The 20,302-nt window shown below is 37.9% G+C and overlaps 1 protein-coding gene across 1 annotated transcript in view; it reads right to left on the bottom strand.

Annotated features, from left to right (window-relative positions):
* Nucleotides 1–17,624, bottom strand: part of HAAO (3-hydroxyanthranilate 3,4-dioxygenase) — a 34,754-nt gene extending 17,130 nt beyond the window's left edge. Inside the window, exons 1-5 of the mRNA XM_075497421.1 lie at nucleotides 17,545–17,624; nucleotides 13,184–13,262; nucleotides 5,304–5,387; nucleotides 3,544–3,650; nucleotides 578–667 (exon numbers count right to left, since the gene is read on the bottom strand). Of these exons, the coding sequence (XP_075353536.1) occupies nucleotides 578–667; nucleotides 3,544–3,650; nucleotides 5,304–5,387; nucleotides 13,184–13,262; nucleotides 17,545–17,624 (440 nt within the window). The remainder of the gene's footprint in view (nucleotides 1–577; nucleotides 668–3,543; nucleotides 3,651–5,303; nucleotides 5,388–13,183; nucleotides 13,263–17,544) is intronic.
* Between the last annotated feature and the right edge of the window lie 2,678 nt (nucleotides 17,625–20,302).

Genomic DNA, 20,302 nt, shown 5'->3' with positions numbered 1-20,302 from the left:
TCAGCTTCTATCACATGTATTCAACAGGGCTATACCTATTTTATTGACAGAGATAAATTTCATGTCACTGAACAATTTCCTTGTTCACCTCTAGCTGTTTAACAAATTGATTATTTAATTGATGACATTCACACATTTCCTAGAAAGCAGCTCTCTACCAAATTTGCCAGTCCTGATAATTCATGAATAATATCGATTAAATGTACTTAGATTAAAGCAAGAGTGAAAGAAGCCCTAAGGCAATTTAGTATTTTACCTAGTTAACCTAGCATCAATTCAGTGTTAATTTTTCATTCAATTCTTTTTGCATTTAGCAGCAGTGTGTTTTTACTTGTTCAAAAAGTATTTTCCAGATAGATGTGAAGAACACTTGATTGTCATAGTTTTTTAAATCTGATTTAATGAGTTCGAGGTATACAAGATATGATTAAAAATTTGTAGAGCAGCAATTAACTTTTAACAAGTCTATGTAAAGTGCAGCAGAAATAGAAAATTAACTATGTAAGTCACAGACTGATGAAGATCTATTAGGTCATTTTAACCATTCTTTTAAAATTTATACAGAAAAAAAGCTTACTCTTGAATTATTGGTATAAGTTGAGTGCCGAGATCTTCACAGTGAAACCATTTTTCAAAGAGGACATTAGTTGATTCTCCAACATAGTATCTGACAAAGTAAAAACATTAGTCAATCCTTTTACTAACTAACTGATCAGGCAGTTTCACTCTTTTCATGAAAATAGCTACTTGATGTTGTGTAAGAGCATGTTATTCTCAAGCCTGGTGTACTTTATTCAGAAGAATGGTTATTTAGGGAAGCTTTCTGTTTCCCTGGTTAGCTGACTTGGTGGGTGGGGTGCTCAAACTTCTGTTGAGGGCCTTGTAGTTCTGCTGATCAACCACAGATAAGTCACCAAATTCCTTTAGCAAACTTTCCAGATTTAATCCTGGAAATGATTGGTGCCGTAGTCCCTTGGGACCAATAACTCTCACTTTGGATGTAGTTACTGCAAAAATAAATGGCCTCAAATACCATTTCCAGTAACTGCTTCCACGCAGCTATGAGATAAATGTTCATATTTAAGAAAGTCAGCTTGCTTATTACCCATGCACGGACTGATAAGAAAGCAAGGTGGCAGATGGACTTGTTTGCAAAAAATAGATGTTTGTCAGCTGCGTAAATTTGGGAAGCGTTGTTTAGCTCACCCCTCTGAAGAGGAACTTAGTGCTTCAATTGCATTATTTTATGTCTTAAAAAATAAATAAATTGTGCTGAGATCACCAGGTCAAAGTTGCTGTAATCTATGGAATCACAAATATAGAATTTACCTCCAGATTTAAAAAAGACTGCATGGACTGGCAAGGGAGTGATGCTCCAGTACAGTCACTCATCTTGCGACTGATTGTAAATAGGTCCTATGTGTTAGGTTAAAGTCACTGGAATGTGTGTTTCAAGAGGGAAGCAAGGCTTATATAATTATACTGTGCATATTTGTGTATTCATGTCTGTTTTATGTATCTATATACATATTGTCCAGAAACTTCCTAAGAGCTCCCCGGCTCCTCAAGTTCTGCAAAAACAGGGTATTCAGAGTAGTTATTAATGCCTCCGATAGGGAAAAAGCTGTGCTACGAGCACCAATTTTGAACACGGAGAATCTACAGACAAGAGAGATGTTACAGCTGTCTCGGTTGGGAAAAGGTTTTGCACTGGGAAGGACTTTGCACCTTACTAGCTGTTAAAGAACCCAACCACAGAACTAACATCAAACCTAGTTGTTTCTGTACTTGTTTGCCATAGGATTAAGATTAGCTAGTGCATGTTTCTTATAGTACAAAGCATGTAACTGTTACTTAGGCTGAAACACTGGGGCAGGCTACTTATTCTTCACTTGTACAATAATCAGCATACTGGGGGCTCTGACTTATGACTGAGGCTTGTAGGCATGATAAATAATGCAACAGTAACATAATATTAGACCTTGAGTCAGCATACTTCAAAGTTTATTGTGACTTCCTCTCATACAGTCTTTGCTGCAGGTGGCTGGGAATGAAAAAAGTTTGAGAATATTAGAGATTCTGGTTGTAAATCCCTATCTCTCCCAGGAGCACACAGAGAGACAATGTAGGTTCAAAAGTATGACAAGATTGTTCACTTCCAGAACTTCAGGTGTCTTTGTTCATCATGTCAGTGTGAAAACAAGGGCTCTAAAAACCTGTAAGTGATTTATTTTCAGGCACCTGATTAAATCTTTTCAATTAAGAGTGTGCTTTGTTAATCCAATTATTTTTTTCCACCTGCAAACCATATGGTAGCTTTTAGTTTAATTTCTCCACAACAGCATGACTATATTGGAGTGCAAATCTCTAGATCTACCTGGGATGCCTAAAAAGGCATTCAGCATCTCTCTAACTTGTACCATTCACAGACTTCATGTACAAGGTATGTTATTTACTTAAAGTTACCCAAAGCTACTTATGTTCCCGTATTAAAAATAAACATTGTTATCTGAACCACTTGGCCAATTGTTTCTAGCTCAAAATATCTTTTTAATAATGTAAGTGCTCACGATCCACAGACCTGCAATGAAAGGAAAAAAAGGGACAAGTGCATAGATGAATAATGTTTTAAATGAACTGGATTTGTCTTTAGCTTGGAATCCAATCAGGTGGTTTTTTTGAATGGTCCCTTTCTTAGTTTCTTATTTCTCTCTTTAGCCTTTTTTATTTGAATGAAAAAGTATATCTTTCTAGCTGCGCATATTCGCAGTCTTCCTGCTGTGATACTGCCTGTGCAACAATCAAAACTGTAGGCAAAAGGACAGAAACAGTACATTACAGATATTACCGCAGTTTTAAATCTTTATAAATCACATGAATAGCTGTAAACTCTCTTTGGTCAGTTGTATCTGCTTAATATCAAAACAGCTTTTCTAACTCGGCTAATCTTACTGCTGTGACTTGCCTTCTTAGATTTATGAATTCTGTATGACCACAGGACAAGGCTTAGTCCTGCTCCCACTAGAGTACAAATAAAGCTCTCATTTCTTTGAAGAAGTTGTTCTTACAAGGCAATAAAAGGTAGGCAGAGGTGCGTACCATGTAGAGGGGTTAGTGTTAAGAAAATTGACTTTTGTTTCTAGCTGTGTGGGAACACACTTGCCAAGAAAGCTCTTTATCTTTTTGCTTTCAGTGCTTACAAATGAATTAATGTTCTGCTTGCCAGAATTGATAAAAAAAATATTTTTTGATTTGTGTTGTTACAGAGCTCTGAGATTTTAAAACTGAAGGCGATAGTAGTAGGCTATAACCACAACATGCATTTAAGACATTTCAACATGTTCCTTGTTTAACTAAACCAAATGCTAAATGAGATCTCTGTTTATGTGTGTATAGATAAATAGATGTGTGGATAAAATTAGTACAAAATTGCCAGGGTGAATCTGATAAATTATCAGGAAAGTAAAATACAGTATTGTATTGACATGAGAAATTAATTTATATTACAAATCCTAACAGATTTTCCAACAGTTTATACTTCACCTGAGCCCATCAATTTCTGTCTTTAATCTTTCCCTCTCAATCACAAGACCCACAGTGTTTGCATATCTCTGAGGAGAATGAGGTATCCTAGCAGGTAGGAGGAACATCTGTTCAAAGAAATGGGAAAGCATCAGTGTCAGGAAGTCTTTGTTCTTTGTGTTGTCCTTCCCCTGCCCCCCAAGCTGCAAAATCCTCTGCTCGTTGCCCCACTTTTCCCCTACTCTTTGTTGATCCTGTGTCACTCCTTTGCAGCTGCACCCACTTTGGTACCAACAGCCCAGCAGATAGTGTTTCTTGCTTTCTCAGTGAATGATGACCATTGACTCTAATCAGCACTGCCTTTATAGCAGTCAGGTGCTCTCTTCCCGGTTTGATCATCAGTGCTAGACACAATTGAAATGAAAATCTAACCAGTTACTCATCTGGAACATATAAATTTACTGCAATTTCTGAGTAGCAGAAATGGAAATAAAAAGCAAGTTTGTTGTCAGCTCAAGAAAATGTCTAAACTAATCAACCCCATGTATGCCTCCAACACAGTTAGCACCTGTAACTGCATGATGAGGAATGTTATTCTCTCCGGAAATAATTAACAAATATGAGGGGCTACTTACTCATGCAAGTGACAAAGTGAATAGGCAACATTTGGCTGGGAGAAGTCTATTACTGAAGTTTGAGAAGAAACCTTTTTCTAGCAGCTACCTGACTATGTAGGAAAGGTGGTAAGCCTGTACTGTTCTTCAGCGCTATGGATTTCTTAGCCAAGTTTGGCCAAGTCATTACAATTTCTCTGTCTGCAAAGCAGAGCTAATGATAGTGCCTCCCCAGGACTAGTGTCAGTCTTCCCACTAAGGATATTGTGTGCTTCTTTTCATTAATGCTTCTGGTACATGCCAAGATCTCAGCTGGATGTACTTCTCCAAGGTGAAGTGTATTACCAGAATCTCACCATCTACACGTTTGGAAACACAGATCTGTTTCTTCATTGAAAATGTCGTAGTACTTTTAATGACATCAAGCTATTTGGTCTAGTATGTGTCTTCCATTTTAAAGGCTGGCCCCACTAGATCTAATAATGCTTTCAAAGACTGACTGCAGTGCAAGCTTGTGACAATAATAATGACTGGCAGTTGTAGCACATCTAAGAACTCGTAGTAACACCAAGTAAAATATCTAGTCACACTCTCATTAAAAGCACTGCAATCTATGCTTTAGCAAGTCCAGGATTATAAGGAAAAACAACTGAGTGCACCTGGATACATTTTATCCATGAATTGCTCTTTTAAAACTGTTCTTGTATTGTGATGGTTGCGAAGGCTAGCTGTGAGGACTAAAGAAGGCTGAAAATAGCTGAATCTCTTAACTTTTTAAGTTCTAGGCAGTTCGCTTAATAGTGTGTTTGGGTGGGTGGGCAGTATGTACCTGACAATATGTAAATAAAAGACTGAGCCACTTGAATTCACATGGCAGATTCCATGCCACGTAGGGGAATAAGAACTCCTCTCAGTATATTCCTGACTATCTGAATGGATATCCCGAATGCTCAGAGAGATATTTACCTGTTGTTGAAAACATGAAATGTTGAACACAGTGTATTGTAGTTTGGTGTTAATTATATGCAATTTGCTGTACTGCATTCAAGATTTTTTTTTATCCTGATGATATCTCTTGCACAGCAGGGATAAATTGATTTTTAAATACTTCATAAAATATTCATTTAACATATGTACAACAATAACAGAAAAACAATCCTATTTTACCTCCCCTTCTCGGATGACAATGTCTTTTTGTGTCCCATTTTCAATTATCTTCAAACACATATCTCCTTTAACCTGGTAAAAAAGCTGAAGGAATAGGAAAATAACATTAAGGCAACTACTCCAAAACATTCTGTACTTCATATTCTGTATATAAAGGATACATGTACAAATACATTCAACCTGTAATTGCAAATATTTACAGATTTTTTTCTAACACTAAATAACAGACTTCTAACCTTTGTTGCTTTTGAAAATGTTACTAAATATGTATTATTTCTATTATCTTACATACATTTGACAATCTATCTCAGAGGTCTGTAACTGCTTATAGAGCTGTTCTGTGAACCCAATGGAATTCCATTGCGCTGCCTTACTCCTGGGAATTACTCTTTGTAGGACTGGGACGTTATGGTTCAGACATCCATTAATTACACCATATATAAAGCTTCATTTCAGATGTAGCAGGGTCTTCACTATTATTTTCAGTCAAATTAAATGTCACTTTTCCAAATAAGCTCCAAATATGCATGCACAGTTTTTTTGGGTGTGTTTTTTCTTTTTTAATGGAGATTTCTCATATGGGAATAATTGCCCCTTTGGAAGCTGTTCTGCTTTATTTCTGTGGATACCCTCGAAGCCCAGCAACAGCTGCTCCTCTTCCTACCGTGTATGTAAAAGGATTACATTCAAAGCATGTATAAGGACAGAACCACTGAACCCATAATTCTGTCTTCAGTGACCTTCCCACAGCTCTGTTTTCAGAGTAGCTTTGCGGGGGCTCTGAAGTGCTCAGACCTAGCCTCATGTTTCATGGCAGAACTGTGCTATGATCTGTAAGCAGGTCCCTCTTTGACCTGGAATAATGGGCACATTTTTCCTCATTTTATATAATACAGAGCAATAATACTTCAAAAAGTCAACTTTAATTTTCTGCCACCCTCTGCCAAGCTTCTATATGCTTTCCATGTTCCATTTGCCATATCTAGAAACCAAACAGATTAACTCATATAATTGCTGAAGTGCAGCTGAAATTCTGAAACCTGATTAAAAGTTAGAACTATAATGAAAATAATTTTTTATAGTAATTCACTACAATTTTAACAAAATGGAAAATAAATAGGTGAAAGAAGAAACCACCAAAGTATATAAAAACCCTGAACTTGACCTTTTCCAACATTAGAAAAGCTTAATCAATTTTTTGAATCAGGATTATTTCCAGAAGAGTTTTGAAATATTGATGCATGCCCCTGAGAATTCAAGAAACACCTTTATGAACATAAGAAAGAATAAATAGGAATGAAACAAGGGAAGAAGGGAATGAAACAGTAGAGAGAATGGAAGATGTACTGGAAAAGAGCTCATGTTGAGAGCTCTTACACGAGTGAAAAGTTCACCTTGTGCCAGGGACATCACCATGGATAAATTATAAAACTCCTGTCTAGATGGCCACAGTGCCAGGCCACTTATCTTCCTTGCACTCCATTTCCCCATGTTCTTTTCCTGTCATTTTCTTTGGTGCTACTGAATGCCCATATAAAATGCTATAATAGCCCTCATTACAGAGCACAACGGGCAAGGCTGACTGCTCATTGTACAACATAAAGTGATTTGAGTGGGGAAATGATCTCTCCTTCATTTCAAAAAAGACACATCTAAGACTTGAAGATCCTGAGGGATTATCACGCAGGCCATTGGTAATATGGCACTGGTAATGCTGAAATTGAAAGATCCCTTTTGAAATGCTGAGCTTTGGAGTGTTATCTTGCCTATAACTACCGAGGGAGCTATTACTGAACACACGTACAGGACATGTAGAAGAGGGAAGGGACAACAGAGGCAGAGGCTTATTCTGCTTGTGACCATGAATCACATGGCTAAGCAACTTTCTGGTAATGAGAGACTGGGGAGGCGAAAGGGGCCATCCAGTTCGATAGCCGAGCATCACAGTCATAAGGAAAGATTGTGAACACTGGATTTTGAATTAAAAGAATTGTTTTGCAATGGGAAAGGAGGAATGAGGTGGGTTACACGTTGTCAATAAAAGTGTTTTTCTGACTGAATTTAAATGGTACCTTTCACTATAAATTATGGTCTATTCTTCAAAACTCTTTTTTGAAAAAATGTCTGCATGCTTCAGTCATCCATAAATCATCTGATGTAACTGTGATTAATACAAGTGGCAGTAATTATTGATTCTACTGCTGTGCTTATATTACACCCTGCACTTCTACCAAGAAAACTGTCAACTGTTTTCTCAGTGAGCTACAGTCCATGCCCATTTCACAGGACAGTTTGGCAATACAGTATTGTACTGTCTTTTTGCTGGAATGTTATTTTTTCTAAATGCTGGCTGAGCTTTGCATTCTGGGCAAATCTAACCTCTTCCTAAGCATCTCCTGGAAAAATCAAGGCCTGAGTAAGGAAGTATTGGTGTGTGTGGGTGCGCACACACGCGTATGTATATGTATGTATATACACAAATATGTATGCATATATAGATAGGGAGTAAGTCAGTAGAGTTCAAGCCACCTGAAAATACAAGCTTTCCTAGTTGGTCTGGTTTTACTGGGATAATCTGGTATCCATTCTCCACAGTAGTACTGAAAACTGAGGAAATGTGTAACATTTTCACTCTGTTACCATCTTATTAATGACAAGGTCTCTTGTCACATGTAAAATATATACATATATATATATATCTCCTTGCAAAAAAGCCTAGATTTGTACATTGCTACTGCATAATGGGCCAAAATTGGACATGGGTTTGTCTTTCTGGGTGAATAATGTGGCTCAAGGAAGAAAGAAAGGTTGTTCACCATTACTTTTATCCCTTTTATTACTAAACGTGCTTATTTGGGTTTTTTTATTTTATTGTTTTTATACCTCCTTCTTTTCTTCCTTTCATTTTTCCAGACTTTTGCTTGTCGTTTAGCTTTCCTGCTTACTATGTGGCATCTTCTCGTTATGATTACACTAAAAACACCTCCTCTTATTAATTTTCACTTTACCTCTAGAAGTTGAGCCGCCTGGAAGTCATTCTTTACCCTAAGCATAACATTTTTTCATAACATTGCTCAATATGATCATTAAAACTGCAGTTATACCTATGAAAACTAAACTGAAAGCCCCTTAAGATTGAGAGTTTATTTTTTGACTCATTTAATTTTCCTTAAATTCTTTTTACTGTAGGAGAATTACATCCTCCTTCCTTAGTCTGCTGCTTGATCATGCTTCAGACGTGATAGTATTGTGTTAAGCTGCAGTGAAAGGCAGCATGACCAGTGCTGAATCATTGTCAAGTCTGTAAAGGGGTACTTCACTCAATCATGCAGACTCGTAAAATAAATTATGCAGGCATTTCTGGAGAAAATAGGTGGAGATACAGAGAGGTGGGAGTTCACTGTTCCCTTCAGTGGAAGCATCACTGACGCTACTTGTCTCAGTAGAAATTAATTTCAACAGGGTAGTAGAAAGTGTGGATACTACCTTAAAAAGAGCACTATCATCCCCACCATATTAACATGGTGAGAATTGTATTACTCCTTCATCCAGGTATGTGTGTCCTAATAGAGTAAAGAAGGAAGCATGTAGTAAGGGAAGAACACAGTATTTCTAATTGGTTTACACAGGCCAATTAAAAAACAAGTCTATTTTATTTTATGTATAGCAATGTATGTAATTTAGATCCACCTTTAATATCGAACTCTGCCTAGATGTAGGAGCTCAGAGCTCTGCGAGGGCTTTGGTGGCTGAGAGCTTATTCACGGACCTCTAAAGATACCTGCAATTTGCAGTGTCCTTTGAGTACTGACTGCTTCTGAGAGTGGAATTTGGGATTGCTCAACCACTTCTGGGATCAGGCTCTGACTTGGCATATCCTGGCTTGTATTGCTTGTCAGATTGCTAAGTACTAAATTAATTTGCAGAGCAAATTAATGTGGGAGTAGAACTGATGTGGGAGTAGAGCCTGGGTGTTCTCCAGACTTCAGTGGTGATTGATCTATTTGAGCACAGAAAAACAATTTTCTCCCTCTCTCATCACAAGGTTTTTCAGCCATCAGAAGTCTGGGAGGCAAACAGATGAGGAAGGTAGAGAAAACTATGTTGTGGTTTTGTTTTGGTTTGGTTTTTTTCCCCCTCTGCTCGTTTACATGTCATCTGTGAAACCTGAACACTAGCCAAAACTCATCCCAATGATTTTATGCAGCAACCTTAAGGCCGCCACAGAAGCTTTCAGGGGTCTCATCAAGTTGACTACGCAAGAATTGTAGTCACTAGTCCACGTAATCCAAAACTCTCTTGACAAGTGAGGTACACTGGAATAACGATGCCTATGAAAACTCACAAAACTAGCTATATAGCACCACTTTCTTTTTAGTGCATATTAAGAAAGTTTTCTCTATATAGCTATATAAGTGCATTCTCACAGCAGGTTTTTTTCCATGTTTCAACAGAAGATGCATTTCCCAAAGCAATTCAGTTTCATTTTGAGAATGAGTCTGATTTAGAGGCAGAGAACATCCGAGTAGATGTTTGTTGACTCTGTCTCTGTTCTGATGGAGAAGGGAGCAAGGGGGAACTTAACACTTACAAATAGGTAAAAGACTGAATATGACATAGTGGTAAAGTCAAGCCAAAGAATGTGAATGGTTTATCTCTTCTAAGGTGCAGCTTGATTTGGCTCCTTTTAAAACCTGTCCAATGGAAAACAATGTCTCAGGTGTGAGGCAGTACTTCTGTGCAGAAGGGTGGCAAATAAGTAGTGCGCAGAAAATTAAGAAGGAAGTGAAGTAGTACAGAGAAAACTAAGAAGGAAGAAATTGTCGAATTACGTATTTAGGAAACTCCTGCGTGCTAAGAGGAGGAAAAAAATTGTGCGAGACTAGCTGCTGTTTTAGCCTAAAGAAATGTTCAGGAGACAATCCTGAAAGGCTTTGAAGAGAGTCCAAATCAAGCCTCCAGTTTTTCTCATAATTAGCCAGTCACAACTGATCTTCCCGATACACCTGCACGTTAACAGCGCCAGCAGAGAACGGCTCGGCAGCAGGAGGATGCTCCTAAGCCCTCGTCGCTGCGTGTGAACCCCTTGCTGCTGTGAACTGCAGGCTGAGAAGCGCAAGTTGTGCCACAGGACACACTATAAGCTGTGCGATAACAGGCATAAAATAATGAATGGACAGATATAAACAATCCTAAATTTAACTTTCTTTTCTAAACCAACACTTCTTTCCTATCAGAATAATACTAGCAGAATAGCATCAGCTAAATTTGCATACAGGATTTGTGGGGTTTTGCATTCATTATCTGGCCTGTTAACAGTATGCCTATACAGTCTGTCTTCCAAATTATCACTCAGAACTGTCAATGACCTTTTACCTGCCAAAATAATGAGCTGAACATTGTTTTGAATGGTGTTTTTTTTTTTAATCCCACATCTAATTTAGGAATATGCCCTTTTACTAGGATACTCTCTGCCTCATAATTCTTCTCTAATGAAAAACATGGATCTAAAGGCTTAATTAAATCCCAGGAAGGTGCAAATGTGTCTGATAAAAAGCTATGGTAAAATGCAATGTATGACTACATTGTACTTCCATAACAGCAGACAAAATTGGCCCATAAATTAAACTGATATGTAACTGATAATGCTTCTGATGTGTATATTGCCAGTTTTCCTGATAGGAATTTTATGTTTCCATTTTTGGTTGCTGAGTAACTGTGGTAAATTTGCTATGTAAATGAGGATGTAGTGATACCTAAAAAATCTTGTGTCCAGTTGAATTAGCAATAATTTACTATACTGCAGCATACCGATATAAATTATGCCTTTATAGATATGGCTAACTTTTTATACTGTTGGAAAGTCGTATAATGGGTTTAGGCTTATTAAAGGTAGGCCAAATTCTTTTCAAACACAGGAACATCTTGCAAAATAAAAAAAAAAATCTAACTTTCATTTTAAGGGATAGGGAGGAGGAGATAAATTTAAAAAAATGAAACAGCACAGGAATGGATCGGGGACTAAGGATAATCCAGGGAGATGCAGGGAGAGACAAGATCATAAAGAAAAGAAAAAAAACCCCAATATATCTAATATTGTAGTGCAGGCTATTGTACCAGTTAAACTTCAGCTTGTTTTTGTGTGTTCCTCTCTTAGTGTATAGCTCTAATGTATTCTTCAGAGCAAGAAAATAAACTAATTGTATAAAATCAAAAAGTTTAAATTGCAGAAAAAATTATTTGGAATCATTAACTTCCATATGTACCTTCACGTACCTTCATTTTATGCTTTGTCAAACCTTGATGTCATTGACCTGGACAACAAAATTCACTCACTCTTTTTTAATCTAACATATAATACTTAACAATATGCCATAACAGCAGTGGACAGGTTAGATATTCTTCTCAGTGCTTTCTGAGCAGGCATAGCACAGATGTGATCGCTCTTTTCCCTGGGACATAATCATGTTGACGAAACCGCATTTTGTTTTCCCCAGCTAAGTATCTCTGGAATTTCCTTATAAATATATGATGGATGCTAAATTCTTCTGGTTAGCAACAGTCACTTCACATGCACTGCCCTGAGACCCGGCTTGTCTCCTTCCCTGCCCAAGCAACCTGCCGGCATGGTCCCAGGTGTTGCCAGAGCTCCCCCTGCACAACTGATGAGAAGGGACATAATTGAGCATGTTGGGTAACCTGGTACCTGACTGGAGATGCCTGTGCCTACAGCCACGGGTGGGCTGTGAGACCATGGTGGTAATGCAAAGCAGGCAGGAGTCGGACAGTGATAAGGTAGCAACAGCTTTTTCAGAGTGGTACGGTTATAACGACTATAAACGCCTGCACAGCACAATTATAACAGAAAATTAATGAAGGCTGTTCTGACGTGGTTGGGTTGGTTTTGTAAGAAATGATTCAATGAAAGTAAACACAAATTTTTGTTTCTTTTTAAAAGGATTTATTGAACTTGACTCACTTCTGCCTTGAACTACGTAGGTACTTAGGCTTGGGTTTCCAAAGGTATTTAAAATTAGGTGGCCAAATTTTATTGGCATTACGTGAAATTAAATTCTCTGCTGGGAAGGAAGGCAAACTGTCTCCCATCCTGAAATCCTTACTGCCAGGCCTCTAGCGTCCCCTTTCCCTTAGGGTTCCTTCAGAGCCACCTGTGATACCTCTGACTCGGAGGAGTCCTCAGGCCAAGCAGACAATTCCATGAAAAAGGCAGTAAACAAAGTAGATGTAAATTGTTACAATTTTGATAGGTTTCTACTTTTTCTTCCTATATTCTGCATTTGGCACAATGGCTACTCACAACTCAAAGCAGTGGGACAGATTTCTTTTGATACAGAAGATGTGCGACGAAGGGGACTGATTTGAAAAATATTTAGAGACGCTATTCTTTAACCTTCTAAACCTGAATGAAAGCTGAAAATGCTGATATTTTTCACAAAGTCCAGAAAAATATAATTTCAAGCCAATCAAAATATTTAGGTTTGATTTTTTAATTTCAAAGTTACTTTTGAAATATAGGTCCATCTTCTGCAACAAAATACCACTTTAAAAATATCATTACCTTTCCAAAGTTTTGTTCCAAATGTTGAAATGAGACATTTTGATGTGTCAGTCAGAACACCTTCTCTAGTTTCCTGTTGGAAATGAATTATAGCAAAATAGATCTGATCTCATGTGCGTGTTTCAAAGGGAATGCACAGATGGTGTATGGTTCTGGTGAATGATTCTGTTTAAGTCTTTGAATAGATCTAATAAATACGACATCACTGAGTCCTGGCATTGCTAATCTGTAGCTTCAAAAGTAGCTGCATTTTAATCATAGATCAATTAAAACAGCAAAATATAAACAACCTATAGGTTACCTCTTCTCCTTCTTCAATATGATAATCCTTCCTTTCATTTGGCCCTCCAACAAACATCACATTCAATTGATGGCGATGCCTAGAAAAGAAAGTGACACTATAAAGCTACCTCCACTCACGGCATTCCTTATTTCATGTAAGTTTTTTTTAATTCTTTGACGATAGTGAGTCAACGAACCAATACTGAGTGACAAGCAACAGCCAGAAGGAGAACTCAAGAGACCTTGGATGCATCTGCCTGCTCTGCCACTGTCCTGGCCGGTGACCAGCCACCTCCCTCCTGCTGTTTCAGTGCCTCCAGCTATGAAAAGGGGACAACGATAGTTACCAACTGTGCAAAGAGCTTTGAACTGTAAAGATTGTTACATAAGAGACAGGAACGACCGGAAAATGTCTTTTCAACATGAGCTGACTAGATCAGGATTCTGTAAAGGTGAAACACTTTTTAAGGTTAAAAAGGTAAACACATACTTTTTTTCCCCGTTGGTAGAATTTACTAGAGATACTGATGGTAGGAATTATCAGCTAATTTCTCTTCTATTTATATTGGTTTTGCTAAGGTGGAACAACATTACAGTGGTTTCATTGTGGTTGTGGTTGATTCAGAAAAGGAGATTCAGGCCCTTTATCTTAACTCTGCCCCTTTTAAGAGCCCCAGTGAGCATTTCTCTCAGCTGGCACAAAGAGTAGATATCATCCCAATTATCTATCAGTCTGCTTACACTAAAAAAGAGGTAAGGTAGTAGGTTTTCATTTGCTAAAAAACCCCGTAAATCAAGCCTGTTAGCTGTGATTCAAAATTTGTCCTTAAGCTCTTTTTGACATGTGAACTGGAGGGTGTTGACCTCTACTTTTCAGCAAGAAGTTTCTGGGCAATACTTGGGCTAACAGGAGATCCTGGTAACAGAACCAGCAGAGCCACGCTCCCCCGCCACACAGGGAAGAACAATGTGCCTCTGTGTCAGCACCTCGTAAAGCCTTAATTGAGAGAAGCTATTCTGAACTGCTGTACGTATACATTTGTTCTGCTACTATTATCATGTTTACTTTGAAGAGTATTTAAATGATAATGAACAGCAGTAGGGACTAATAAAGCAGAAATAACAAGTACCAGCAACAAATTCCTTGGTCAAATAAAAGTCTAAAGAATTAAATTAGATTACAATTGTTAAATTGACTATTTTCACCACAGGAAGCTGTATGCATTATAGCACTTGGCTTCATGCCCGTATCCTAAAATAAGGAATTGAAATCAGAACTGTTTGTACCATGCAGATTTAATTTTCATTTTCAAGAACGCACTGTAATACTTCTGCATTAATGATCCCTTCTACTAAAGAAGAGCAGGAAGACCAAAACAGTAAGAACACAGCTAATAATTAATGAAATAAATTAAAATCAACCCTGGAGAATAAAATAAGAGAAAGACAATCTATGGGTATCTTGTAGCCTACTTTTAAGATGGGTTAATTTTTTACAGAAATGCATACAGTTTCATTATTAGTTCAATAACTAGAAGTGAAAATATTGTTCTAAAAATCATTGTTGCTTAACTTCTTGTTTAGCAAATCTACCATTAATTCTGTCACCCTATGGATTTAGCCAGGTTTTACATAATAAACAGGTAACCATGGGATAATCATTAACAATTATATAATGACACCATCAAAAAATTCCAGCTATCAAATACAAACAGGAACTCAAATAGGTTTGTTTGTCCATACTGCTAAATAAAGTTGTCTGGTTAATACAATTGCATTAAGAAGAAAAAAAATAAGGAAGGAAAGCAGTTTCAGTTAAGACTGCCAAAATGCAGTTAGAGTATCATGAAGGTTTCAGGGATGTGAAAATTACTTGATTGCACTATTGTTAGAATGAGGTGATAATCAATGGCCTATTAAATTTTACATACTCTTATATTTCTCCTCTTAATCATATAAAGAAAATGATACCAGCAGGACTTTTTAAAACCTTTTAAAAAGTCTCAAGACCATGAAGAATCAGATAGCCCATGACCACAGTTAGGTCTCCTTGTGCTAAGTATCATATTCTGAACTCAAAGAAGAGCTTTAAAAGTGCCATAGCTACCCTGTAAAAATCAGCTATGTCAAGGGTTCTGATTTTGCGCTAATTACTCATTGTTGAGGTCAAAAAGCATTTAAACTTGCAAGATAGTGTCATTAAAATACATGTAACTAAATTGCACTCTTACCTTGTATCCTTTTCTTGACTCTGGTAAAACTCGAAAGAGGTGGTGATTCAGGAATTGAGGTTTTGTTTTGAAATCCCAAATAGGTATTTAAAACTTTTGATCCTCTCAAGTGTATGGAACACAACTGAATAAAAGCTTGACAGCCATAATAAATTTAGACACCAAAAGTCCTACTGATCTGCTGTAAGACCTAGATTTTAACCGTTAATTCTCTCTTGAAACACAGGATCATCAGTTACTTAAATGTTTTTGAGGTGGTTGCCTTCCAATGATGTAGACGGAAGTGAGAAAATTGCCTTGTACATCTCTACTCAGCACATAAAGGATCAAAGCCTTTGGAAAAATGTTGGAAGTCTATTAGTCACTTTTTGGAAAATCGCCTAAAACCTTTTTGGAAAATCCTGAAAACATTTAGGTAGCACCAGAAGCAGGTGGTGAGAGACTCAGAATCCATATAGTAGATGGCTTTCTTCTTCTTCTTTACAGGCTGAAGCTATGTTGGAAAATGGATTATTTTTTTTTAATCTATGCAATTTTTATCACAAAAAGTGTTCCTTGTTTCACTGCGGCTTCTTGCAACATTCATGGGGAAGACTTGTCAACACTGAGTATTTAGGGATCTACGTGACTCTCTGACCTCTGATAGATGTCATGTTCCAGAGTTACTTCAGGATTACACAGAACGGCTAGTAGGGGATGCAGAACAGTGCAGTAATGACAAAAAGGTTCATCTTACTGATGAAGAAAGAAAACCATGAATATTCCACAAACTGTAAAATACTAAAATTTTACCACCATCATTGGTAAGCTTTAGAAATGGCTATGCCAGAAAGAAATGGCTACGCCAAAGAAACGGCTATTTCGTAAAAATGCTTCCTAAAGCCATTTTGAAAATGAAAGAAATGAAAACACTTATAAGAAGACACTTTCCTCATTCTCTCCCACTGTGAAACTATTGTAGTGATTCAAGTTTCATAATTTCTCAGTTAAACATATAACTGTAGTTTCAACACAATCATCTCAGTAAGGATGTACCCTTTACCTTATTTTTGTCTTGCAATCATTACTCTGAAAAGTAACCCTTGAACCTGTGAATGGAAATTAATATCACTGCTACAGTACTGCCCATTCAGCTTTTGATTAGAGGTAGCACTTCAGGCTAGGGCAAGAGACACATTCTTTGGTGCTTTTTAATGATAAAAGTTGTAAAACAAGATTTAAAAAAAAAAAAGTAAAAAGAAGAAAAATGCTCGTTATTTTCTTTATAAAACCTGGGTTTATATCACTCTTTACAGAGAATCCTTTCTTATGAAAGCCTTCTGTATATAGAGTTTTGGACAAAATACATTGTCCTCGATTTCACTAACCAAAGAAATCCTTGCTAACGCTGTGACTAGCAGGTGCCACACGTTGGACCATTTACACTGGAATTTGCTCATGAGTTTTGGCACTGAGAATATGCATGCTATATAACTGCATAAAGCCCACACTTTTTTCTTGTATTAGTTGTCTCATTCAGAATATGGTTCGTAGCTCTAAGGTGCTAGTCAGTGCTCTGAAACACTGTCTCTTCAGCCTCCTGCTGACCAGAGTGTCCTACCCTGCCTTGACAGCTCTGGAAATGCCCTGGAAACCTGCTCCTCCAGTGCCCCTGCCCTTCCTTTCTCCTTATCTTTCAGTGATATGCCCCACTGGTTTTGCTTGCTCCTGCAGCTTTGGCTCCTCTGCAATGTTGGAATGACTCTCAGCACCTATCGCCGCTCTTTGAGGTTGTAATTTGGTAGTACTAATCTGTTAGCTAAATCTTATCATTTGTGGATGTGATGCGTCTCCCCTGATTTCTATGAGTTTATTGCCACAGGGCCTGACACAAATTCCCTTAACTCAGTCTAACCGCCTTCAAGAGATTTTGAATTCAGGCAGATATCTTGTATTCAAGTTGATCTTTACAGGTTCTGCAGAGTTACTGCACAACAGATTTCAGTCACTTTCTGTTCTTCAAAACAGCACTCTGACTGACTGCAGTCTGAGAGGAACTACAGTTCCTTACTAATCTTTACCATGTATGCATTTTAGCAGCTTCCTCTTATAGCTAAGAATATTTTTATATCTAAGAACTGAATAAAAAAATAAATCTCCATTTACTTACATAAGCTTATTGCACACAGGTGGCAAAAAGGCAGCTTTGTTTTCTTCTATCCATTTTCTTACATTTACCAGAAGCTCCATGGTCCACCAGCCATGAAACTTTTGACAGAGATACTAGAGTTTGCAGAGGGCTCTTTCTGTGAGCAAACTGCGTGTGACTCTGTCCCCACAGCTCAGGGGATTGGTTGGTAGAAGAGGTGTCTTCAGGCTTGAGTGTCAAAGGGGACAGGTCTATCAGCCAAAGGTTACTTCATAAAGAGTACTAATGCTCCAGCAGCTTAGCTAATAATTGACTCGTGTTTTTAAAATATATCTTTTCATCGGAGACTCATTCTGCCCGCAGGAGGTTTCTTAATTCTCTTTACTGCATCAACTGGAGTGTGTATCTTACCTCTCTATAGAAATCGCCTTGTTACATAGACAAACTGAGAGTTAGGAAAATGGGCAAGGCTTGGGCATACACACCCTTCACGTCTAATATAGAAACAGGTTTCAAAGCTAAATGCAAGTTGAGAGCAGTTGCTCAGATTTTAGTTACATATAATATATATAAAAAGCTTTTTTATACATGCGTAACTATATATAGGTGTTTCAGGCTTGATAATAGAGCCCCATTTCCTTTTCCCACCTCCCCTCAACCTTGTTAGGCTGAATGTTTGGGGGGGTGGGGTGTTTGAAAATATTGGGATCTTCTTCTGCTAGATAACAAAAATAAAGATGTCTCTTGCATTTGTAAGACCAAAAGCAGTTGTCCATAAATGCTCATTTTAATTTGATCCACTCTTTGCCAATGTTCTAGCAGGGCTTGTTGGAGAGCTGAATGTGGTTCCGTGATGCCCTTTGGGAAAGTGCAGCATATTGTCATCAAATTCTCAAGCAAACAAGAAACTGAGAACTACCAGGCATTCCAGATTTGTATTAGTCTATTCCCTCACTAGTTTCTGTTCAACATCTATATAGTTCCTACAGGATTGCTCACTCTGTTCCCTGCCACCCCCATTTTTTAGTCAGAAAATGTATAAACATTGATTTTCAGACTTGAAATACATGAAATGGGTGGTAAACAAAAAACCCTAAGAAATTACAAAATGTTAGCATTTTTCGGTTGCTCTTGACGTAGCTTAGTCTTCTGATTATATCTACACTGTGCTTAGTGGGTGAATGTGTATGGGTATAAGGTTATAATATGATTTGTTTAAAAGTGAGTGGTACATCCTCGTGGCTTGCATGCATGAGCAGTGCAGCTGCTGGACTGAAGAGTCAGTATGCTGGGACAGTACGCATTTGGGAGTTCTTTAGCTTATACCGTTATAGTTTTGCAATGGAAAAAAGCAATGGAGTGTGAATTTGAATTAATACCATGCTTTTATTCCGGTATGTGTAAGGATGACTCTGTTTTACCTTCATCTCTATCACTTCTTTGCAGTTTAAACTCAACTAATGACATAATTGATAAAAAAAAAAATCCATTTATTTTGGGATAAAAAGATCCACATGTAGATTGCAGTTCCGCTATATTAGTACAGTCACAATGGGACTGGCAATAATTTCCTCTGAAATAAGCCCAAAGTAATTATTATTTCACTCAAATAATGTGGGGGTTTTTTAATAATTATTTAGCACACAAAATTTCTACTATCAGAATGGCTGTGGTGAGACACCAGCACATAGCAAAGTCATTAGGCCTGTTTTTGGACCTACAGACAGGACCATTTCAGTGCTTTCTGTATGGTAGGCTGCTGGTACGCTCTTTAGCTGCGAAGGAAAGAGATCTATTTAAAATGCACTTTCACTTAGGGGATTGTGACCCAGCCCGGTGGGACCAGAAGAACTTGAAGACACTCTATTTTAATGACCGTGGTTTTGTAAAGCTCTACCTCATCATTACTAACGTGTTGCAGAGCAGGACTCCATTCGTCGGGCATGAAAACCAAAAGATTGTACAAAGCCACAGCAGGAAAAAACACAGATCCTGCAATTGATAGAGCCAAGCCTTGTTCTCCACAGCATTAATGTGCCAGTTTTAACTGCAGGGCTATTGTTCGCAACCCCCACTCTAATCCCTAGTCTCCACTTTTTTCCACTAGGCAGAATACAAGGTACTATTACCTGCAAAGAAAACTATCTCAGTCGGAGGCTGATAAATCCATTTTGTGGCTAGAGTGAGGTATGAAAACCCGATAGCTGGACCTACTTGGGGAGGAAACAAATGAAGTTCACTTATAAAATTCACCATTAGTATGAAGCTGAGGTTACTATCACAGTGTAGCATTTTCTGCAACCTTCTGAAATCAAGAGGTTTTGAAAAATGCAGTTAATGGCCTCTCCGTGTGTATAACAGGTATAAGGGAACATTGCTTTTTTTTCTTTTGTTGAGGAGGGCTAAGAAATGGTCTGCGTGGCCTGGAAGTACTGAGCCATGAAACCCTATTTCTGTGAAGTGTATTGGAGAGGCAAAGAAGAGAGCCAGCACTGCAGTCTCTGTGAGACTCAAGTAAATACGTATGCCTCGTGACCTGATTGGGGCCTGAATTCTTCTTGCTAGTCTACTTTGCAGTGACTCTTCACATCCATCAAAGCCTGTTCCAGCAGCTGGGGTTTCTGCTTTTACATTCGGCTCAGATCCTTCCCTTTATGCAAAGGTAAGGAGTTCATTTGTCAGCTTTTGCTGCCAGAGAAGCACAAGACTACTGAAGCACAAAACTGCTACACAAATATAATCCATCTTTTGCATTGAGGGTGCAGGACACAGGTGGTAG

The sequence above is a fragment of the Mycteria americana genome, chromosome 3 (genome assembly GCF_035582795.1).
Source record: "Mycteria americana isolate JAX WOST 10 ecotype Jacksonville Zoo and Gardens chromosome 3, USCA_MyAme_1.0, whole genome shotgun sequence".
NCBI lineage: Eukaryota > Metazoa > Chordata > Aves > Ciconiiformes > Ciconiidae > Mycteria > Mycteria americana.
Note: the sequence above shows the minus strand (reverse complement) of the source record. Positions and strands in the feature narration are given on the sequence as shown.